Source organism: Dipodomys merriami, unplaced genomic scaffold, assembly GCF_024711535.1.
Source record: "Dipodomys merriami isolate MVZ:Mamm:240054 unplaced genomic scaffold, mDipMer1.0.p SCAF_59, whole genome shotgun sequence".
NCBI classification, from domain to species: Eukaryota; Metazoa; Chordata; class Mammalia; order Rodentia; family Heteromyidae; genus Dipodomys; species Dipodomys merriami.
In genome coordinates, this window is record NW_027206168.1 from 3,792,986 (window position 1) to 3,815,036 (window position 22,051).

The following is a 22,051-nucleotide window of genomic DNA, read 5'->3' on the forward strand; positions in this document are numbered from 1 at the left end:
AAGTGGTCAGGATCACAGCTCTGGTTTTAGATTTGAGAGAGAGTGATACAAAGAAGCCAAGAACATTTCTGCACAGTCGCAGGACCCAGTGGTCACAGAAGGCTGCAGCAGAGGTATCTGGTGCCCTACCAGTGGCTTTAGCAACTCACTTAGACTCACAGTGGTTCCTGTTTGCACCTGCAGCTATCTTAGTAATTTTGTGAGCTACCCAATTTCCAGGAATAAGCCATTTCTTTCCTTAAATAAGCCAGAGCTAATGTTTCTAAGAATTTCGACACTGGCTAACTTGAAACATTGGCCAAAGTTCCAGAATTCCATTACCCCAGTAGAGTTGGGGTAGAGCCAGTCTCTATCCCAAAAGTCAAATTCACCAGACAGACCTTCACTATGGGGGGTGGGGGGTGACAGAGGAAGGGACGGGAGCTGGACTGGAGGAGAGGTGGCTGAGACAGGCTTGGCAGATGGTATGAACCATCTCACTCTAAGCCTTGGCTCCAACCTGCTTCAAGCTCACCTGCTTCATCTGTACCAACCCCAACCTTATCAGCAACGTCCCACTGGCTTAGTTCTCCATTCTTGCCATTCCCTTGGTCATCCAGGTAGACTTGTTTTATATGTTAGGCCCCATAGCCCTCTGCTTCATTGCCTGTCTTAACAGAGGCACACTCTTGCCTCTGAATCTCAAACCTGGCCTTTTGTGTCCTCCCTCTCTTCCTAGGTCATATTTTTCTTCCATTTTTCTAGGCTTTGGTTCTGGGTTTTGCGATCTGTGCTGATCTTCTGTGACCTGGTCCCTAGGTGAGTTGGGGAAAGGAAGCAAACTAGAGAGTTAGAGGCAGCTATTAGTTCCTAGAAGGCCAACATCAGCCAAGCCAAATAATATATAAAGTTTCTTTTTTTTTTGTTTAGTTCCTCTAAAAGAGCAAAGGTCCCTGTGAATAACACCTCTCATCCTTGTCTGTCCCTTCCTTCCCTGACCACCTTCTAAAGAATCTGATGTGCCTGGGAATAGCTGGTCTCAGAGAAGAGCTTCCCTGAGAATTCAAAGCCCTAAGAACCTGCCAGGGAGGCTGCAGAGCCATTTTATAGTACACAAGCACCGACATACTCCCAGATCCAGTGTCCCCACAACAAATTATGTATATATAATCCTTAACTCTCTCTTTTAGGGTCTCCCTTAAGATCCTACATGGCTTAGTATCTCCTTCTGGGGTCTTCTCCACATGGGCAGGCATAATGAATGTAGTCAATTAACCATTTTTTCTAGGTGCCTGATGCCTGACATCTTCAGGTACCAAGTTCACATGATGGGTGATTCTGTCTAGCATTCTTTTCTTTCAATAATTCATCATTCACATTTTTTTGTGCCAGTACTAAGGCTTGAATTCAGGGTCTAGGTGCTTGGTGCTGCTCAAGGTTAAAGCTCTACCACTTGAGCCACAATTCCACTCTTGGCTCTTTTTGATCGTTAATTGGAGATCAGAATGTCATGGACTTCCCTGCCAGGGCTAGCTTTCAATTGTGGTCCTCAGAGCTCAGCCTCCTAGGCAGCAAGGACTATAGGCATGAGCCATGGCACCTGACATTCACATTTAATACTGAGAACTCATCAGACTGATATGGTTCCTTGAGCTTAAGGCATTGATAGTGAGGTTGGAGAAAGGCAGGGGTGCTGATGGCTCTAGCAAGTTCCCCTGCATCACAACAGTGGCAGCCATCTGTCTAACATGTGTCATACTCAAGCACTCTTCTAAGTCCTTAATTTACACATGCACACATAGTGACATTTAATTCTTCTATCAACCTGATTAGGTAGCTACCTTTATTCCACCCATTTTAGGAATGAGGAAACAGAGGTCCAGAGAGGCTGAATAACTTGGCTTGCAATCATATAGCTAAGTGGTGGAACTGTAAGTCAAACTGAGAGGTTCATTGGGGGTTCATTCTTCTAATCTCTATGCTATACTATCTCCATGAGTCAACAGATGCCAATTCTGGCTAAGAATCTAGGGGACATGATATAGAAGCGAAATGAGGCCAGGCGTTGGTGACTCACGCCTGTAATCCTAACTACTCAGGAGGCTTTGATCTGAGGATCTCAGTTCAAAGCCAGCCCAGGCAGGTTCAGAGTTCAAGCCCCATGATGGACCAAGGGAGAGGGGCGGGGGGGGGGGGGGAGGGAGAGAGAGAGAGAGAGGGAGAGAGCTCTTTCACAATCAGTTACCCCAGTCTAGTGCTCTGGAATGTATTCCTGACTTTTGGCTCCTGCATAAGTACTTTGGGCATGACGTGGTTCAAATCCCTTCTGTCTATATTTTTTTTTTTTTTGGCCAGTCCTGGGGCTGGTGCTGTCCCTGAGCTCCTTTTGCTCAAGGCTAGTGCTCTACCACTAGAGCCACAGCACCACTTCCAGCTTTTTCTGTGATTAATTGGTGCTAAGAGTCTCATGGACTTTCTTGCCTGGGCTGGTTTTGAACCATGATCTTCAGATCTAAGCCTCCTGAGTAGTTAGGATTACAGATGTGAGCCACCAGGGTCTGGCTTCTCTTCTTTTTTCTTCTCTCTCTTTCTTTCTTCCTTTCCTTTTCTTTTTTTCTTTTTTTGGTCATAGGGCTTAAACTTAGTACCTGGGCACTGTCCCCAAGTTTTTCACTTGAAGCTAGCACTCTACCACTCTACCACTTTGAGCTACAGTGCCACTTCCAGTTTTCTGGTGGCTAACTGGAGATAAGAGTCTCATAGACTTTTCTCCCTGGGGCTGGCTTTGAACCATGATCCTCAGATCTCAGCCTCCTGAATAGCTAGGATTGAGGCATGAGCCACCAGCACATAGCTTCTGTCTATATTTCTACTTCACCAGGGAGAGTGACTCCTTTCAATCCTTGTCCTTGTTCTGATCACAGCAGGGTGCTTACCAGCCTGTTCTAAAGTAGCAGGCTCCCTACCTCCTGGGGAGCTAAGGACCTGCTAGCTCCTCTACCTTGGTGACTTTGAAAAGAGAACTTGAGGCTGGGGAAACCAGTGAGTCCACTTTCTTGAAGTGTCCTTGGCAGTGTACCTTAAACTTTCCTGGACTCCTGTACCCCATCCTGGACATTTCAGCCGAGAAAATGATGTATATTAAAATCCAGAAGAAAAGGTAAGGCATATTCATGGAGCAGGTAAGACAGCTGGTGAGAGAAAGAGGGAGACTTAATTAGAAGCCTGGGTCTACCTTTAGTTATTGTAAAAAGGTCTTATACAGAAAGTGAAGAAATTTGGAAGTGGCGCTGTAGCTCAAGTGGTAGAGCGCTCGCCTTGAGCTGAAGAGCTGAGGGACAGCTCCCAGGCCCAGAGTTCAAGCCCCATGACCGACAAAAAAAAAAAAAAAAGAAAGTGAAGAAATTTGATTTTTCCCTCTAATGGGCAATGGAGAGCCACTGAAGGTCAAACTGGATTTTTGGTTTACAGTCTCTCAACGTTAGCTTTTTTTTTTTTTCTTACATGTAGAAATTTCTCAACAATAAAGAAATACTGCCATCGTGTGGCTATTGGTTGATGCATGCTCCCACCTGGGATTTCAATGTATTGTTTAATAATTAATCCAAAGAATATATCTCTCTATTAAAACGACTGAAGTCAAGCAATGCTAACTAGTATAACAAAGGATTCATCTAGAGGGCTCAAAATTATTTTCCTTTTGTTTATTAAGAAACATCCTGTGTGTTGCCAGGCGTCGATGGCTCATATTTGTAATCCTAGCTGCTCAGGAGGCTGAGATCTGAGGATTGTGGTTCAAAGCTAGCACAGGCAGGAAAGTCAGTCCAATAAACCACCAAAAAACTGGAAGTGGTGCTGTGACTTAAGGGGGGGGGGGACACAACACCACCCTGGGTGTGCTGGTATTGGAGCTTGAACTTAGGACCTTGAGCTTTTCTTGCTCAAGGCTTGTGTTCTACGACTTGAGCCACATCCCCACCTTGGAGTTTTTGCTGGTTAATTGGAGACAGTCTCACAGACTTTTCTGCCCTGGCTAGCTTCCAAATGTGATCCTCAGATCTCAGGTTCCTGAGCAGCTAGAATTACAGGTATGAGCCACTAATGCCCAATTTATTTTTCTCTTAAGCTTTTAGCTCATCTTTAGGGATTCTGATAGCAAAGATGTTTTCTATTTGCAGTCACTCTTATTTTGGAATCATAAGCTCTCTGGCTCTGTGAAGGTGCCAGTTCTTTCTAGGCCATTTCCACCAACCATGGTAAATATTTTTTTACTCCTAGATCTGTTCTCTCTGCAGTTGGGCTGGCCTAATTCAGGTTTTCCCACCATTTTTTTTTTTTAAGATGGGAAATCCTTAACCTCTGAGTTTTAGCTACTTCATCTGTTAAATGGGGGTGGCAGGCAGACACTCACTGGAGGCTCACTGTAATCACAGCTACTCAGGACGCTAAGATTTGAGCCAGCCCTAGCTGATAAATCCGAGAGGCTCTCCAATTAACCAGCAAAAAGCCCGAATAGGAGGGGAGATAGAGTAGCAGCCTGAAGCAGAAAAAGCAAGGAATGAGAAGCCTTGTGTACGAGCCCCATTATCAACACCCGCCCACACAATGGGAATGGCACTTTCCCCCTGGGCTTTTGTGGAGGTGAGCGGGTAACACATCACCGATCCTCTTATTAGGAAGTCCTCTCCCTTTCCTTGGGGGTGGTTGCTATTGCAGAGCGCAGAGCCATCAGGCACCCATTGGCGGCCAATCCTTCCACAACCGAGACTTGCCACTTCCTCCGAAGGAAACTATTCATTCCCAAAGGTTTTGGAGACCACGCCGGCTTCCATGCGTGGATGCCTTGCCTGGGTAGCGGTCCACAGGTTAGGTAGGGATTGCAATCCCCGCCAACTCCTGGGTGCGCAGCTGGCGGCAGGTGCGTGGGCCGGAGCCTGGTGCGGCGGGGCGGGGCCACTCGCATTCATTCCTCGCCACTCCCTACCGGGGCTGGGGGTTGCGTGTGGACAATCCGATCCCCGTGGGACTCGGCGGCGGGCCCCATCCGCGGCTTGGCGGATTGGCTGAGTGTCCCAGCTCCCCCTCCCTGCCCTCGGTACCCCCCCCCCCCTCCACGCGTCCCAGGTGGCTCAGGCCCCGGTGGTGATCTCTGTTTACGGAGAGAGCCCGTCCAAGTTAGGGCTCCATCTCTGCATTCGCTTCTCTCCCGGGCCCTGCCCGCCCGGGAAGCGGGGAGAAAACCCGGCTGAATCCTTCCTCGCCCTTCCCTTCCCCCCAACGCCCAGAGAGATCGGGTAAGGGGAAAATGGTGTGGGAGGGGGACTCGGCTGCCCCGTCCTCCCAGGACCCCGCGAGAACCCCAGACTTCTATCCCCAGGCCTGTCCCCCGCGCCCACGCTCGGGCGGGGGGCGCTGCGCCCACCCGAGGCGAGCAGCCCAAGGCTGGCTCGCAGCTCCCGGGCGGAGAAGCAGGCATGGAGCCTTCGTTCACAGGTGTCTCCCCACCCCCACCCCTGCAGACGGCGATGACCCCCAAGCTGGCCGGACCCCCGGATGGGGGCTGGGGCTGGGTGGTGGCGGCCTCAGCCTTTGCGGTGAACGGCCTCTCCTACGGGCTCCTGCGCTCTCTGGGTCTGGCCCTCCCTGACCTCGCCGAGCACTTTGACCGGAGCGCCCAGGAGACTGCGTGGGTCAGCGCCCTGGCCTTGGCCGTGCAGCAGGCAGCCAGTGAGGGGGGCCCCGAGGTGGGAGGCGGGCATGGGGTGGAGACGCCCTGACCGTAGCGTTGGGAGACCCACTTGCTTATCACACGACCTGGAAAAAAAAAAGAAAACAAAAACCAAAAACCTACTGATGGGACCGAATTCTAGAAAAGAGTGGGGGGTCAAGAGGTCAAGGGGAGGAGTCTGAGGCCAAACAGCCAGTGCAGAGCGCGGGAGGAAGTTCGGGGGTTCCGAAGCAGGTCTCCCGTTGACTCCGCCCCCTCCTAGGCCCCGTGGGCAGCGCCCTGAGCACACGCTGGGGGGCGCGCCCGGTGGTGATGATCGGGGGCGTGCTGACCTCGCTCGGCTTCTTCTTCTCGGCTTTCGCCCGAAGCCTGCTGCACCTTTACCTGGGCCTGGGCCTCCTCGCTGGTGAGGGGAGTGGGATGCCCGGGGCCTTCGGGGGCGACGGTGGGGACGACGGGAGCTGGTTTGGGGGCTACGCTCACCCTATGCCATCGACTTGCAGGCGCCGGCTGGGCCCTGGTGTTCGCCCCTGCCCTCGGCACCCTGTCGCGGTACTTCTCCCGCCGTCGGGTCTTGGCGGTGGGGCTGGCACTCACGGGTAACGGGGCGTCCTCGCTGGTGCTGGCGCCGGCCCTGCAGCTCCTTCTGGATACTTTCGGCTGGCGGGGGGCGCTGCTTCTCCTAGGCGCGGTCACCCTCCACCTCACCCCCTGTGGCGCCCTGCTGCGACCCCTGGCTCTCACTGGCGATCCCCCTGCTCCACCACGTAGCCCCCTAGCTGCCCTCGGCCTGGGTCTCTTTAAGCGCAGGGCCTTTTCCATCTTTGCCCTGGGCACGGCCCTGATTGGGGGCGGGTACTTCGTCCCTTATGTGCACTTGGCCCCCCATGCTTTAGATCGGGGTCTGGGAGGGTATGGGGCAGCGCTGGTAGTGGCCGTCGCTGCAGTGGGGGATGCCAGCGCCCGGCTGGTCTGCGGGTGGCTGGCAGACCAGGGCTGGGTACCCCTCCCGCGGCTGCTGGCCGTGTTCGGGGGTCTGACCGGACTGGGGATCTTGGCCGTGGGACTGGTGCCCACGGTGGAGAGCGAGGACAGCTGGGGGGGACCCCTGCTGGCCGCGGCTGGGGCCTACGGACTGAGCGCTGGAAGTTACGCCCCATTGGTTTTCGGTGTGCTTCCGGGGCTGGTGGGCATCGGAGGTGTGGTGCAGGCCACTGGACTGGTGATGATGCTGATGAGTCTCGGGGGACTTCTAGGCCCTCCCCTGTCAGGTAAGGGCTGATCCAGCAGATTTGGTCATCAGCATCTTCAGCCCCTTGGAGTGGAAGACCTCTAAATTCCTTTACCCTTCTACTCAGGCTTCCTAAGGGATGAGACTGGAGACTTCAGCGCCTCTTTCCTAGTGTGTGGATCGTTCATCCTTTCTGGCAGCTTCATCTACATGGGGCTGCCCAGAGCCATTCCCTCTTGCAGGCCAGCCTCACCTCCAGCTACACCTCCTCCTGAGAGGGGGGAACTGCTGCCAGTTCCCCAAGCCATTCTGCTCTCCCCAAGAGGCCTGGCCTCCGCCAGGGATACAACTTGTTGATCATCTACTTGTGCAAGCCCCTCCCCCAATAAAGAATTTTATGTGATTTTTTTATTCCCCTTGAAAACTGCATTAGCCAATTCTGGACCTTGAAAATTCAAGAAAGATATCTCAAAAGGCTGGCTAAAGTAGAACAGGACTCCAAGTAACACTGGGTGTTGGAGGAAGGTTTTTCTGTGTTCAGCTAGTTCATTTTTCTTTACCCAAGTCCTGTACCTCAGAGGGAGTCTTGAAAAGTTACCAGTTTTAAACTGTTCAGGGTAGGGGAGTGAGGGAAAGGAAGAGATGTTCATGTGTTCCCTCTGCTCTGCATTATTCATCTTAGTTACTGGGGCTGAAATCTTGAATTCAGGGTCAGGCCCTGAGTTAAAAAAAATTAGTATCTAAATATCACAGACTCCTTTCTGCATTTCAATCTCCCTAAGTTGGCCTAAGAATCTAATGAGGTGGGGCACATGCCTGTAAGGCCAGCATGCAACACGACATCACTTTGCACCTGCACTCAGCAGGAGTATCTTGCTGGAACAAATAGCAAGATGGTTTTGAAACAACAAAGAAAAACAAAAGGCCAAATTTCCTTTGTTCCTTCCTTCCTTCCTCTTTCTTTCTTTTCTTTCTTTCTCCAAAATCATAAGGACAGGGGCTGGGAAGGTGGCTCAGTGGTAGAGCGTTTGCCTTGCATGTATGAGGCCCTGGGTTCAATTCCTCAGCACCACAATAAGCCAAAAGAAAAAAGCTGGAAGTGGCGCTGTGGCTCAAGTGGTAGAGTGCTAGCCTTGAGCTGAAGAGCTGAGGGACAGCGCCCAGGCCCAGAGTTCAGGCCCCACGACTGGACCCCCCCCAAAAAAATCATAAGCACAGTAAGGAAAAGGAAGCTACGAAGGCAGGAGGGTGGAACTCTGGGTCACCAGAGCTCATGAACACCGCCACTCCCCTGCTCAGCCATGACTCCATTAGCTGACCAAACCAAATGAGGCCCTTGGTCTTTCTGAAGTTATGATTATTATCCAGTTCCCTTATTTGATATTTTCTCAAACCAACATCTATGTTTCCCAAACATGTTTTTTAGAGAGGAAACTTGCGGGGATCACTAGAGATCACATATAAAACATGAGAACACTCCAGCCTTTTTTTTTTTTTGTCAATTGTAGGGCTTGAACTCAGGGCCTGAGTGTTGACCCTGACCTGTTTTTTGCTCAAAGCTAGTGCTTGTCTACCACTTTGAGCCACAGCGCCACATCTGGTTTTCTGGTAGTTAAATGAAGAGTCTCACAGACTTTCAGAGGCTGGCTTTGAATCATGATCCTCAGATCTCAGCCTCCTGAGTAGCTAGGATTCCAGGCATGAGCCACTAGCACCTGGCTCACTCCCAGCCTTTGATTTTCAGTTGATTCACAGTTCAGTGAAGCAAGATTTCCTGGATCCAAAACAAAACAAAACAAACACACTGGGAGAACAAAAGAGCAGAAATGAGAGCCCTCAACAATATACAAAGGTTTGGCACACACACCTCAGAAACCCCTGGTCTGCTCTAAGGAGACATTTCAAGAATTGTAAGGCACTGTGATTTGTGGAGGTCAGAGACAGGGCAGAAGACTTGGATCTGTCAAGCTTTGAGTTTCTAGACTTGACTGCCTCTGGCTGGAGTTCAGTCCTTTCCCAGCTCCTCCTCCTTGGACAGAGGGACTTTGGTATGCGGTGCTTCGATTACAAGGTCCTGGGATCTGGAGGTAGGAGCTGGACAGCAGGAGAAGAAATAGGGCAGAGTGATGAGAACTCCACTCCCTGCGAGAAGGAAGGCCCCAGCCACCACAAAGGAAACTGTGTAGTTGCCTGTCACATCTCGGAGGTAGCCTAGGTCCAAGAGAGAAAAAAAAAATACATGTGGGTGATCTGTACACTGGGGCTGGTGGCTTAGACCCATTTTATTGGGGACAGGGAACCCACTATCTTGAAAGAGCTGGAATCCCAAGGTTATAGTTACAGGAATATGAGAACTCTAGATTCCCAAAGGGCCTCAAAAAGTAATTTCACCCTTTATTGCTTTTGGAAAAGTCTGCCACACCAGCTCATGGGGATCTAGTAAACCAGCGTAAGTGAGGCACACCTGAAGGTTTCTTTCTACATGTACAGTTAATAGTTAAGAGGAAAGTGTCAAAGTTTAGAAGGTTCTGCCATCTTGAGCCTGGAGTACTTTAACCGGATGGACCAGACACCTGGGTTGTGGCCCAGTAGACCAAAGGAAGACAACAGAAGGCCACAGTCCTCTGAAACTCCAGACTATAGTTAAACAGTCTTTCAACGCGGACCTTCTCAGCCCAGCCCCAAGTCCTTTGCCCCATGGCCTTATTTCAGGGCTGGTATGAGTGGCTTATGTAGGCTGTGTTACTGTACCATCCCCAAAGGCAATGTGCACATACATTATAATGAGACTAGTCAGTCCCTTACCCCAGTGGTTTACCATGACAGCCCTGGCCCACCTGGTAATCCCATTTCCCTTACCTGAGAGAGGAGCCCCCAGTAGCCCCCCGATGCTTTCTACCATCTGCACCAGTCCCAGGCCACAGTACATCCTTCCAGTTCCCACAAGTTCGGGCACCACGGAGAAGGCCACTGGGGTCAGGGCCCCTGAGGTAAATCCATAGGCCACAGCCAGAACTACCAGGGCTGTGGAAGCCTGAGCCACAGGGAACAGGATGAGTAACACCCCAGTCAAGGTAGTCCAGAGTATCAGGAGTCTTGCCACAGGTCCTGGAATGGCATCTCCCAGCCACCCAGAGGCCACACGTCCAACAAGGTCAGCAATGGCAGCCACTGAGAGTATGAAAGCAGCAGGCAGTGGGTCCCAACCCAGGTCCTGGAGATGGGCCACCAGATGGACATAGGGAATGAAGTAGCCAGTGTTGATCAGGGTAAGGGCAATAGTATAACGGAGGAAGGGGCCATTATGGAGGAGGGAGATGAGTTGGGCCCCAGGGCCACCCACAGCAGAGTCCTCAGCCAGGGATAGTGGTCGGAGGAGTGAACCACAGGCCACCAGGTGGAAGGAGAGGGCAGACACTAGCATCAGGGCCCCCCGCCAGGCATAGTGGTTGAGCAGCCACTGGAATAGGGGGGCAAATGCAAAAGAGGAGAGGCCCACTCCTGTCAGTGCCAGTCCCATGGCCAAAGATCGACGACGAGAGAAGTAACGGGACAGGCAGGCCAGGGTCGGAGTGAAGGTCAAGGCCCAGCCAGAGCCTGTCAAAAAGGAAGAAATGGGGGTTGCGGACTTCAGGGGAGCTCAAGGGATCCAGTAATCCCAAGACCACCCAGCAGACTTTGCTCTGGAGTCCCACAGGCCTGGGTTACAGTCCAGGTTTTGATACTTCCTAGTTATAAAGCTTTGTATGTTACATTTATCTCCCAGCCTCACTCTGCTCATCTGTTATGTGGAGTTAACACTCTTAAGGAGAGGATAAAAATGTTTATAAATTAACTAGCAGAGGGCTGGGAAGGTGGCTCAGTGGTAGAGCACTTGCCTTGCATGCATGAGGCCCTGGGTTCGATTCCTTAGCACCACATAAGCAAAAAGAAAAAACCTGGAAGTGGTGCTGTGGCTCAAGTGGTCGAGTGCTAGCCTTGAGCTGAAGAGCTGAGGGCCCAGAGTTCAGGCCCCATGACTGGACCCAAAAAAAAAAAAGTAACTAGCAGAGACCTCTGGAGTTAGACCTCAGCTCTATTTCTGGCTGTGTAACCTTCCTTTGCCAAGTTGCATAAATGATTGAACGTTTTCTTTGTATACTGATATCTATTTCACCATCTTACAGAAATTCTTTTTACATTCCAATCCTTCTAGCCTTGGGCTTGTATGCTGGGGATTCCGAACTTTCCTAGTATGTTTATTAACTTAGTTATTCCTTTTAAGAAATCTATTCAGGACACAAGTGCTACTCAGACTTTCCCTAGGCTTCTCCCTGAAGCTTTTAGGAGTAGGAAGAAAGTAAAAATCCAGGAGCCAAAGATCCAGACATTGGCTCTTCCTGTCCTTGTCCGGCGTCTCACCTGAGATCACTCCAATACTTAAGTATAGGTGGGTCAAGGAGGTAGCAAATGAGGCTAGCAGCATCCCCAGTGCAGCCAAGATGCCCCCGGTCATCACCACAGGCCTGGGCCCGAACTTCGTGCTCAGGGCACTGCCTATTGGGCCTGGGGAAGAGGAAGGCATTCTGCGATGTAGTCTCAGGCGACCTTCCCCAGCATCCTCCGGAACCCTTCGCCCTTTCCCTTTCCGGTCCCTACCTTCCCTCCCTCTTCTGAGGCTCACAGGACATCAGACCCAGGCACCAGCACTCACTTCCAAATTGCTGCACCGCGATTCCGATGGAGGCGATCCAGGAGACGCGTGCTGCCTGCTCCTCGAACGCAGCGACGAACTTCACGAAGAAGACACCAAAGGAGCGGAGCACCCCGAACACCAGCGCCGACTGGAAGAACGCTGAGAGCACCACCATCCATCCCCAGCCCCCATCGGGGGGCTCAGTCCGGCGCGCCATCGGGGCCGGGTCCTCCACTAAGACCCCTGGCGGGAGCTGGCTCCTGAGCGCTCCACCGCTGCCCACCCACCCTATCTGGCGGCTGGGCAGCGAGCAGGGAAGAATGCGGGTGGAGGGGAAGTCACTGAAGGGGCGATGTGAAGCGCTTGCGCCTTTCTCCGCAGGGGGCAGCCAAGGAAAGGGGCGGGGTGGGGGGGAGACGGGGAAGCCAGTGCTGACCGCCGCCAGGAGCAAGCGGAGGCCGTGCTCTATTTGGCCCGCAGCCGAGAAAATGGGCCCGATCTTTTGCACCCCAGACCCACAGAGAACGTGATAGCTTGGCCCCACCCCCGACGCACGCCTGTCGAGGTGTGGATTTCTTTGATTTTATTTCAGGGGAATGTAGGCACCTGGCTAAGGGGGCCCACAGTCAGACCATAACTGGCCAATGAGGACGCGGGACTCGGGGAACAGAGGGCGGGGCCAGAAGGGAGGGGCAAGATTTAGAACATTGTTCAGGCTCAGCAGTGGGCTGGGCGCATGCGTAAGGAGGGGCCCACTGGGTGACCCCACGTGACCAGGGAGGGACTCTATCTGCTTTTGGGGTGCTGCAATCCCGCTTCCTCTTGGACGTCAACTCATCCACATTTCAGCAGCAAATACCCAAGTGTGAGGCCAGTGGTGGGCAAACAGGATCTGGAGAGGCAGGCAATGACTTGCTTAGTGAAGAATTCTGGAATTGTCATGGGTATGTGGGGAGAGGACAGAGGTTGTGAGATAAGACACAACCCGGTAGAACACCTGCGGTGGCTAATGCAGCTAGGCAAACATGCAGCTGGGGAAATCTGGACTCCGTGGATTCCTGATGTCCAGAGGTCAAGGGAAAAAAGAAGGGGAGGGACTGGGAAGGTGGCACAGTGGTAGAGTGCTAGCCTTGAGCTGAAGAGCTGAGGGGCAGTGCCTAGGCTTAGAGTTCAGGCCCCATGACCGGAAAAAAAAAAAAAGGAAGGGGAACTGGTGAATTGTTGGGCTCTGGCATTCATTTATATGATAACTCATTTCTCTCTTTACTGTTCCAACCAACAGGAAGCCTACAGGTCACTGGGACCCAAAAATAACTAGAGAGAGGAAAGGTGGGTGTAAGCTCACACAAGGTTCCACCAGCACAACCTATGGCCTCCTCAGTGGGGCTGGAACTTTTCTTTCCTTCCAACCTCTATTAAGTCATTTTCTAACTGCAGTTTTTGATCTCATGATGGAGCATACTGGAGACAAGCTATAACCCAGCCAATGATACATGCCCTTTCTACTGGCCAGTACTCACGTCCCTAATAAACACTACCTACACGTACTAATGATTTGGGTTTCTTGTCCTTCATTTTAACTCCAGCTCCTCAAGTTCATAACCAGAGCAGTGGGGAAAGTGTGTGTGTGTGTGTGTGTGTGTGTGTGTAATTTTCTTGTAAGTATAGTCAACTAAGCACTGGCTAGTAGAGAATATGCCAAAGACACAGAAACTGTTGTGGCCCAGGGGGCTGGAAAGGTGGCTCAGTGGTAGAGTGCTTGCCTTGCATGCCTGAGGTCCTAGGTTTGATTCCTCAGCACCACATAAACAAAAAGAAAAAAGCTGGAAGTGGCGCTGTGGCTCAAGTGGTAGAGCGCTAGCCTTGAGCTGAAGAGCTGAGGGACAGCGCCCAGGCCCAGAGTTCAGGCCCCACGACTGGACCCCCCCCCCAAAAAAAGGGATTGTTGTGGCCCTATACCAATATTTAAGAGCTGAACTTTTATCACTTAATATCTGATCAAGACAATGAGCCTCTTACCCAGTTGGTAAGTTGAGGGTTAATGATATAGGGTTACCAAAGGACTTAAAAGTAGAAATTCCAGACATTTACATGCTTAGTTTAGGGCCTGACGTGTAACATGAAGAAAGTAATATTAGCTGGTCTTATTTTCAATAGGGGATTAAGCTGTAGTGGTACGTAAAAGAAGGCTTTAGTTTACTTTTCTCTTAGTTTAAAAAAATCTACTTCAGGTAATTGGTTTTAAAAGATTAAGACACACAATCTCAGCTTATAAGTGTTGGAAAGTACTGCAGAGATCACCTTAACTGACGTTTATCACAGATGAGAACTTTAAGGCCCAGAGAGAAGTAATATCAGAATAACCTCTGTCAGTGGGCCAGAACAGACCTATACAGCCATCTCATTGCCACTTCTAGTTTAGTCCTTACAGGATTCAAGTCCTATCCCATTTTCCTTGATGATAGTGATTGTGGGTCCTAAGCCATCAAGATCCCCAGCCTCTTGGTATTACTATTGGTTTTCTAGTTTCTCCCTGTTGCCTCCACAACTCAGGCAGGAAGTGACTTCATACCAGCAGGATGCAGGTGGCTCCGGAGAAACTTCATGAAGTCATTGGTTTCCTACACAATGAGCAGGAAGGCAAGGGCAGGGAGAGAACAAGGACCATTTGAAATGTCTAGTGGAATGGGACAGTGAAATGAGCTCTAAATCCAAGTTGTTATTTAGGAGGGAGAACTTGCTTTTCAAACCCTTAGAATCTTTTTCACACCTCCTCCCCCCATACATATGAGAGAACCCACAAAACAGTGAGTAGCAGGGAGAGGCTTCTTTATTCCAAGGACACAATCTTGCCAGATCTACATTGCATATCAACACCTTCCAATTCCCCATCCAGGCTGCTAAACAGAAATCATGGCTCTTTCTAACATCTCTCCTCTGATTTTCCTATCTTCTTCAATGGGGTGATGGGGAGTATGGTGGAAAGAGAGAGAATAGCTTTCTCACCAGTCCCCAAATGACAGTCAATGTCGCAAGTACTAACTTATCTTGAGGAAGTTCCACACCACCAATCCAAAAGTGTCTGTTACTCTTCACTCATGTTCTACTTAAATTTATGTCCCAGGGCAACAATACTCAGGACTATAAATTAAAGCTTTGGGTATTATCCAACATTCTAGACACTCCAGCTAGACAAAACGCAACACCACTCTTAACTTTCTACCTACTTGGTCTACACCAGAAACTGAACCCTCCTCAATCCTTTTAATTCTACCTGGCAATTTGGTCAACCAGAAAGGGCCTTTAGCCCATTAATCAACCAGTCTTTTAAATTTCTTAAACCTATAATCCCAACAATAATTCCAATCATAATCCCAAGTATGACAAACCCAGAATGGAACTCAGTCAGTCCCCCTTTCGTCTTCCTGTGGAAGGTTCTAGTGCATTCACTGGTTCCAGACAGGGATGCTGTGATAGGAAGACTAGATCACAGACACAGATTTTTCTAAAGGAAGAAAATTACAAAGAATCTGCAATTCAGACAGACAAAAGAGCTTCTTAAATCTCGACACTTACCCACAGATGTCCAAAAATCCACTAAAGGAAGGGGGTCATCTCAAGGAGGAAAAAACTCCAAGGAATTCTTCAAATTCAGATCTTATGCAGTAAATAATGGTTCACGAACCTTTACCTTAGTTAAGGTAAGGAGTGTCATAATACTCTGTAGATCCTAACATTCTTAGAGATCGAGAGACATCCTAAAAGGTCACATAATCTCAGATTTCTTTCCCATGGAGGTATCAAGTCAGTGCTAAGAACAGGCCCAGTGGGAACATTTTGGGTTCAACTTAACTCCTTGAGGGTTCTACTATGACAGATGGATGCACTGAAGTAAAACCTAGGTGATCAGCTTAAAGGGACCATTTACGTTCTGAACTATCTTGCAAGAAAAACTACCAACCAACCTTCACTTAGGTAGATGAAGTTTCAGGAGGCATTTATGATCTTCATTTTTGGGTTCACCACAAACATTCCTATCATCCTTGAAGAAGATGGAAAAAATTCTAGCCTGCTAGAGAAGTTGCAATATTCAGAATACCAGAAAGGGTTCCTGACCCATACTATTTGTCTCTAGGGCTTGCCCTAGAAAGAATAAAGGTTCTAGACCTAGAGTTAGAGGTATAGGACACAGAGAATCACTATTTCCATTTTAAACAAACCAACAAGCAAATAGGAGAAAGAACTCTAAAAATAAAAGTTATGACAATAACAATACAAGACACTCAAGCCAAAGGACAGAAGCCAAGTGATAATAATCTCTGCCAGCAGAGCTGTGACCTCACCTTCTGTGTTTCAGGTCATTTGATTCCATTTGTGGAAGAAGTGGGAAATGCAACAGAATGAAGGTCCTGATGCTACCCACAGGCCTTAATAAATAATATATTTACAAATAAACCAGATGAGATACAGGCTGCAGGTGGAGCCTGCAACCTTTCCCTTCCCCCAGCCACTAGCTAAACAATCTGGATTGTAGGGAAGAGGTTTTGACCAGCAAAACGGAGGCAGATCTAGCTGGGATCTGCCACCCCTGCTCTCCCCACCAAAAGATTAAGGTGGCAGCAGTTTCTGATAGCAGAGTGGTCCTGCACACTTCTATATAAGACATATAGGGAAGCCAGGCCTGAACCTGCAGCTTTTCTGGCCCTCCCGAGGGCGAGTAGCATGGGCAGAGACCCAACTAGGGCCCCCCCAGAATGTGATAGTGCACTTTCGTATTTGTAGCAGCTCCGTGTTTTTGGCGCAGATGTAGTCTCAGTTGACTCTTGTGCCGGAAATGCAGGCCACAGGGGTCGCACTGTGGGAGGGAAAACCGGGTCAGATCCCTCCCTTTCTAAAACCACCTTTCCTTGGGGCTTTGAGCAAGATTGTCCAGCCTCTCCCGGAGAATTAACCCTTTGGAACTCATTATCATCCAACCCCTGGGGTGGCGGGGGAGGATGCCCCCGGGAACCAGCTAGCAACACTTGCCCACATCTGTTAGGCCCTCTCCCTAAAAACAAGGACCCAGCCCAGGAACTCAAGGACCCAATCCCCCTTATTCTCTAGGACTCCCCCAGGTCATCATGCACTCTCAAAGAGCTCTAGGCTGGCCAGCAAGGCCCCGATCCTTTCCCCGGAGAGGTGAATGGGAAGTAATTTTAAGGCCAGGCCACACTGGTTACCCACGTGGTAAGGCTTCTCTCCCGTGTGGATCCGAACGTGGCTCTTGAGGGTTTGTAGGTGACGGAAGCGGGTTCCGCAGGTAGGGCAGGGATAGGGCTTCTCCCCAGTGTGGATGAGCACGTGCGCGCGCAGATGCGCCACCTGCGGCGGGGGGAGGAGCCTCAGACCCGGCCCGGGGGCGGATTCTGCGCAGGCCCCGCCCCGCAGCCCCAGCCTCCGAATCCTCCCGGGTGGAGACCCTCCTTACCTGCACAAACCGCGAGCCGCAGGTCTCACACTTGTAGGGTTTCTCTCCTGAATGGATGCGGCTGTGCGTTTTCAGGTTCGCTGGTCGGTTAAATCGTGCTCCGCAGATGGAGCAGTGGTAAGGTTTTTCCCCTGCGGGTGGGACAAAAGGAGGTCAGGAACTTTACTTACCCAGAGCAGTGGTGGGCATGAAGGCCAAAGTCCTCTCCTTCCTTACCTGTGTGCACAGTGCGGTGACTGGCCAGGTTGCCTTTGTAGCGGAAGGCAGACCGGCAAAGCTGACACTTATAGGGCTTGTCCTCGTCTCCCGGAGTCAAAGGGCTCAGTCCAGATGGCTGCCCAGCCACAGCCTCACAGTTCTGGCAGCTGAAAAACTCACTTCCTGGGAAGGGAGTGAGCAGTGAGAACCATAGTTAGTGACTGAGGGCTCCTTTGATGCTGGGAAAATCCTCAAACACATAGGATCGGGCTTTCTTTTTCCCAATTTATTGTGAAGGAGCTCATCGGACTTGCCCCAAGCCTTAGAGCTAGTGGGATCTGACCCCAACATCTGTCAGGTTCCAGAGGACTCTACAGGGGTGGTTGTAGGTGAAAGCCCTTGTGAATGGATGGAGGGTACAGTTTCAATTTCTCTTGCACCACTCTGGGTCAGAAACAGACGGAGAGGCCCTGCCCCACCCTGAGCAGACAACTCAGCCTCAGATAATACTAGGCCAGAAATTTTTATGTTTTTATTTTTTTTTTGTCGATTGTGGAGCTTGAACTCAGGTCTTGGGCATTGTCCCTGAGACTCTTTATGCTCAAGGTTAGTGCTCCACTACTTGAGCCACAGAAACACTTCTGGTTTTTTGAGTGGTCAATTGGAGATGAGAGTCTCATGGGGATTTTTCTGCCCAGTCTGCTTTGAACCGTAATTTTCAGATTTTAGCCCCCTGAGTAGTTAGGATTATAGGCATGAGCCACAGGTTCCTGGCTGGGCCAGAAAACTACTATGCAGTTCATGAAAAGCACCTAGGGGTCTTTAGAAAATACTGTTGGCCTGTCAGGTGCTGGTGGCTCACATCTGTAATCCCAGCAACCCAGGAAGCTGACATCTTAGTATCATGGTTTGAAGCCAGCCCAGGTAGGACAATCTGTGAGATTCTTACCTCCAATTAACCAGCACAAAAGCTAGAAGTGGAGTTGTGGCTCAAGTGGTAGAGTGCCAATCTTGAGAGTGAAAAGCTAACATAGTACCCAGGTCTTGAGTTCAAGCCTCAGTACCAACACACGCACACACACACAGAGGAGGTGACATCAATCAAGATGCACTGTATTCATAAACTGATTTGTTGAATGGTAATTCCTGTGCACAACTATTTTAATATAATAAGTATCCAGTCAAAAAATACTAATGTGTGGGGGGGGAGATGGGAAGGGATGGGAAGGGAAAACAGGAGGAGGCAACAATGCTTGATAAGAAATGTACTCATTATCTTGCCCATGTAATTGTAACCCCTCTGTACTGTATTTTCACACACACACACACACACACACACACACACACACACACACACACACACAGAAGCTGGTAAAAAGAAAATACTAATGCCTGTTGCTTATTTCCAGACATTCAGATCTTTGGGGTGTGATATGAGTAATGGAGTCTGTAAAGTGTCCTGGGTGATTCTGATTTACAGTAAAGTTCAGAAGCCATTGCAATAGACCATATATATAGGCTCTTTTTGAAGCCTCTTGACTCAGACTGGCCTGAAGCAGAAAGGCTCTTACCTGGTGGTGGATGAGCCCGTTCAAAGGGTGATCTAATGGCTTCTTGAGCCCGAGGCGTGAGGAAATAGGGGGTATTCGATGTAGCTCCACATTTGAACTGTCCAGTGGTAGCAGCTGGAGAGAATCTAGGAGAGATTATGAGTATGTGATGATGGTGGTGGTGTTTCTTTCCCGGAGAACTTAAGAGGTGAAGGCCTATCCTCTGCAGGTGATTTAATATCAGCCAATGAGCCACATCATTGCAAGGTCCAAGTCGTTTTCCGCCCTCCCCCCCCCCCCCCATATACATATACACTATCAGCCTGGCCTGTTAGGGCAAGCTAGTTATCTCCAGACCACCCACTCCCATCTACCTCCCTCCTGACCACAACCTACTCAAAATCGTTCTGCCTCTTAGCTGAGGCCAGCCTCTACAAAGTCATGGAATTTCCCATTCTGTACCTGCTCTGGGAGCCAGGTGTAGGTCCTTCTTCACTGCTGCTGCAGGCTTCATCTCCACTGGGGAGCCTGGCTTGGGGGCAAGGTTGATCAGAACTGGTCTCCCCTACAAGGCTTCCTGCTTGGGAGGCTTGAGAGTTTAGCACAATGAACTTGTACTTTTTCCAGTTGCAAGCTTTGGGGTCTGGGCTGGTTGGACTTGGGGGCCCTTGACTGCAGCTTCGAGATTCAGTAGGTGGGTCTGGATGCCCTTCTGATCGCCTGGGACTGCCTGGTGGAGGAGCTGTTGGGGGTGTGGGAGGTTCTGCCTCCAGGGGCCGTAGGGAGATGCCTAGAGGTTCATAGCTAGGAAAAGTGGTGATCATTAGTGTTATTTCTTTTATCATCATTATTATTTTTCTGTGTGTTAGTACTACAGCTTGAAATCAGGGCCTGTAATCCTAGCCACTCAGGAGGCTGAGATCTGAGGATTGGTGGTTCAAAGCCAGCCTAGGCAGTCAAGTCCACAAGACTCTTATCTTGACTTAATCACCAGAAAACAGATAGTGGAGTTGAGGCTCTAAGTGGTAGAGCACTATCTTATTTGCAAAAGAGCTGAGAACTAGGCCCTGATTCAAACCCCAGGACTGATAAGAGAATTTCATGGATTTTTCCTGCCTGAACTGGCGTTGTACTACACTCCTCAAGTCTCAGCCTATTTTTTTTTTTTTGGTCGGTCCTGGGGCTTGAACTATGGGCCTGGGCGATGTCCCTGAGCTCTTTAGCTCAAGGCGAGTGTTCTACCACTTGAGCCACAGAGACACTTCCGGTTTCCTGGTGATAAGAGTCATGTGGACTTTTCTGCCGGGGTTGGCTTTGAACACTGATCCTCAGATCTCAGTCTCCTGAGTAGCTAGGATTACAGGTGTGAGCCACCCGGCTCGTCTCAACCTCTTGAGCAGCTAGAGTTACAGGCTTGAGCCTGGGGCACCCAGCTCATTAGTGCTATTTCATACTCCTTGCCTTTGCCCGTGGCTGAGCGGGGAGAGCACAGAGCCAGGTCTCCCTCACCTGGCCTGGATGAAGCGGTGGCATGCTTGGACCACATGTTCCATTTGCAAGTAGGTAGCTGCTGCAAGGACTGCTGGTGCGGTGGCGGGAGAGAGGCGAAGCCGCGACGTGTACATGAAATCCAGGAGAGGAGCAAAACCTCTGGCTTCGGGGCCCCCGGGTAGAGAGAGCACGTCCACCCCCACTCCTGCTCGGCCCCGGAAAATTGAGTAAAAGAAGCCACTGGAAAGCGAGTACAGGTAGATAGATCATGTTGGGGACCAGGAGCCCAGGGGCATACCCATTGTTTTAGAAAGTCCCACCTCCCCACGGCCACCCCCATCATCCCCAGTCCTGGGAGGCCCCCCTTCTTGATCGTTGGAAGGTGTGGGCCCTGGATTCCCTCTAAGTTGCTTCCTGGCAGCTGGAGCCCCATCCGCCCCGCGAACCTGCAGGCGATGAGGACCGCCTTGTGCGCTCGGAGGGGTTGCCCGCCGACCAGCAGCGTGACGTCAGTGAGGATCCCGCGCAGGCGCAGTTCGTTCAGATTGCCGAGTACGTCGGACGAGTGGCGAGTGAACTCGCGGACGTAGCCCAGGGCTCCCTCGGGGGCCGCGGCGGAGCCCATGGCGACGGCAGGCCTGCGGGAAGCAGGGAAGAAAGGGTTCGGAGATGCAGGCAGTCCCACAGACCTCTTTCTGCCTTGCTTTCGCCTCTCCCCGAGGTGCTGCCGGGGAACCCGGGCCTCCGGATTCCCCAGCACACGCAGCCCTCCAGAACTCATCTAGTCCATTCTGCCCCTCCAGTTTGCGATCGCTCTCCTCCCTCTGCTGGATTCCAGAGCGCGGGAAGCCAGGAGAAGATTCCCACACAGCTGCGATGATGGTGATCATGAATCCTGCACGCAGCGCCTTCGGTTCGAGCACCGCCTACCTTCCTTTCCCCGGCTCGCAGTGCGCCTGGGTCTCAGGTGCCTGGTCCTACCAAGTGACCACAGATGGCCTGCGGTCCACCATCCCTACACGCCCCAGCCCCCCCCTCCCCAAAACCAGAGTCCTGTATTCCTATCTAGTTCCCGATTTCTAGTTGGGCACAATTTTGGGGAGTTATGCCTAACTATCCTCAGCAAGAGTCAAGTTCTTGGTGGGGGGGGGAACCCAAGAATCTGGTTCCCTTCAAGTCTGGTTCTTACCCCCGTCCTGCAGGGGCTGCGGTTTCTCTTCTCAAGGGGGGGCGGGTCTCTTTCCCCTCGAGCCTCGGCTCCTTTATCAGGCCGGGATGTCGGGGGCGGGGGTGGAGGTGGGGTGAACGCCTGGGTCCGTATCCTTCCTTCCTCCCTCCCTCTCCAGATGGCGAGCCCGGGGCGGGGTCTCCATCTCAAAAAGGCGGGACCTCAGAAACGAGGGGTAATAGGAAAGTAGGTGCATTGCTGAATTTACCAGTGGAGCCGTGGATGAGGATATTGGAGTTGGGGGAGGAGACGGCATGTTGAGGTTGGAAATGGGGAAGGGGGGGGGGCGGGGAGAACATCTGCCAAAGGGCACGGAACGTTGAAAATCGGCGTGCTGTCTTTTAGAGCCTGTTGAAGGAGAAAATGAATACAACAACAACAACAGTCCCTTTTTTGTGTACTGTGTTAAGGGGGCGATGTGGGAACTCAACGCACCGGGTTTGGGGAGGTGTTTGGGGTCTCAGACAGTGGGAAGGTGTGACGAGTGACAGGCCCTTCTAG

General features: G+C 50.9%; 3 protein-coding genes across 8 annotated transcripts; 1 reads left to right on the forward strand and 2 right to left on the reverse strand.

Annotated features, from left to right (window-relative positions):
- The first annotated feature begins 4,717 nt into the window (after nucleotides 1–4,717).
- On the forward strand, nucleotides 4,718–7,356 carry Slc16a11 (solute carrier family 16 member 11). Of its 3 annotated transcripts, none has more exons than XM_070001595.1 (5): nucleotides 4,718–4,897; nucleotides 5,499–5,706; nucleotides 5,970–6,113; nucleotides 6,211–6,978; nucleotides 7,066–7,356. In XM_070001595.1, exons 2-5 carry the CDS (start codon nucleotides 5,505–5,507, stop codon nucleotides 7,293–7,295), a joined length of 1,344 nt encoding a protein of 447 aa, XP_069857696.1. In that variant the 5' UTR covers nucleotides 4,718–4,897; nucleotides 5,499–5,504; the 3' UTR covers nucleotides 7,296–7,356. The 3 variants fall into 3 exon arrangements, with proteins under 3 accessions (XP_069857696.1, XP_069857695.1, XP_069857697.1); XM_070001594.1 differs by lacking the exon at nucleotides 4,718–4,897 and adding an exon at nucleotides 5,090–5,273; XM_070001596.1 differs by lacking the exon at nucleotides 4,718–4,897 and having other exon boundaries at nucleotides 5,630–5,669.
- A 1,059-nt stretch (nucleotides 7,357–8,415) lies between these two features.
- Nucleotides 8,416–12,197, reverse strand: Slc16a13 (solute carrier family 16 member 13). Of its 4 annotated transcripts, none has more exons than XM_070001598.1 (4): nucleotides 11,632–12,197; nucleotides 11,340–11,483; nucleotides 9,798–10,535; nucleotides 8,416–9,032 (listed from the first exon to the last, which is right to left on the reverse strand). In XM_070001598.1, the coding sequence occupies exons 1-4, from the start codon at nucleotides 11,828–11,830 to the stop codon at nucleotides 8,944–8,946; spliced, it is 1,170 nt and encodes a 389-aa protein (XP_069857699.1). In that variant the 5' UTR covers nucleotides 11,831–12,197; the 3' UTR covers nucleotides 8,416–8,943. The 4 variants fall into 4 exon arrangements, with proteins under 4 accessions (XP_069857699.1, XP_069857698.1, XP_069857701.1 ...); XM_070001597.1 differs by having other exon boundaries at nucleotides 8,416–9,149; nucleotides 11,632–12,196; XM_070001600.1 differs by having other exon boundaries at nucleotides 8,416–9,149; nucleotides 11,577–11,656.
- A 2,245-nt stretch (nucleotides 12,198–14,442) lies between these two features.
- Nucleotides 14,443–21,591, reverse strand: Bcl6b (BCL6B transcription repressor). The gene is made up of 9 exons (XM_070001602.1): nucleotides 21,512–21,591; nucleotides 20,769–20,960; nucleotides 20,341–20,562; nucleotides 19,294–19,635; nucleotides 18,853–18,977; nucleotides 17,300–17,464; nucleotides 17,084–17,214; nucleotides 16,840–16,977; nucleotides 14,443–16,468 (listed from the first exon to the last, which is right to left on the reverse strand). The coding sequence occupies exons 2-9, from the start codon at nucleotides 20,945–20,947 to the stop codon at nucleotides 16,352–16,354; spliced, it is 1,419 nt and encodes a 472-aa protein (XP_069857703.1). The 5' UTR covers nucleotides 20,948–20,960; nucleotides 21,512–21,591; the 3' UTR covers nucleotides 14,443–16,351.
- Nucleotides 21,592–22,051: the final 460 nt, after the last annotated feature.

Coding starts and splice junctions, on each gene's coding strand:
- Bcl6b (XM_070001602.1), bottom strand. CDS start 20,947: ATGGGCTCCGCCGCGGCCCCCGAGGGAGCCCTGGGCTACGTCCGCGAG. Junction 19,636..20,340: donor CACCGCTTCATCCAGGCCAG/GTGAGGGAGACC, acceptor CACTTTTCCTAG/CTATGAACCTCTAGGCATCT. Junction 16,978..17,083: donor GCGGCTCGCGGTTTGTGCAG/GTAAGGAGGGTC, acceptor CCCCCGCCGCAG/GTGGCGCATCTGCGCGCGCA.
- Slc16a13 (XM_070001597.1), bottom strand. CDS start 11,830: ATGGCGCGCCGGACTGAGCCCCCCGATGGGGGCTGGGGATGGATGGTG. Junction 11,484..11,631: donor CGCGGTGCAGCAATTTGGAA/GTGAGTGCTGGT, acceptor CCTCTTCCCCAG/GCCCAATAGGCAGTGCCCTG. Junction 10,536..11,339: donor AAGTATTGGAGTGATCTCAG/GTGAGACGCCGG, acceptor CCTTTTTGACAG/GCTCTGGCTGGGCCTTGACC.
- Slc16a11 (XM_070001595.1), top strand. CDS start 5,505: ATGACCCCCAAGCTGGCCGGACCCCCGGATGGGGGCTGGGGCTGGGTG. Junction 5,707..5,969: donor GGCCGTGCAGCAGGCAGCCA/GTGAGGGGGGCC, acceptor GCCCCCTCCTAG/GCCCCGTGGGCAGCGCCCTG. Junction 6,114..6,210: donor GGGCCTGGGCCTCCTCGCTG/GTGAGGGGAGTG, acceptor ATCGACTTGCAG/GCGCCGGCTGGGCCCTGGTG.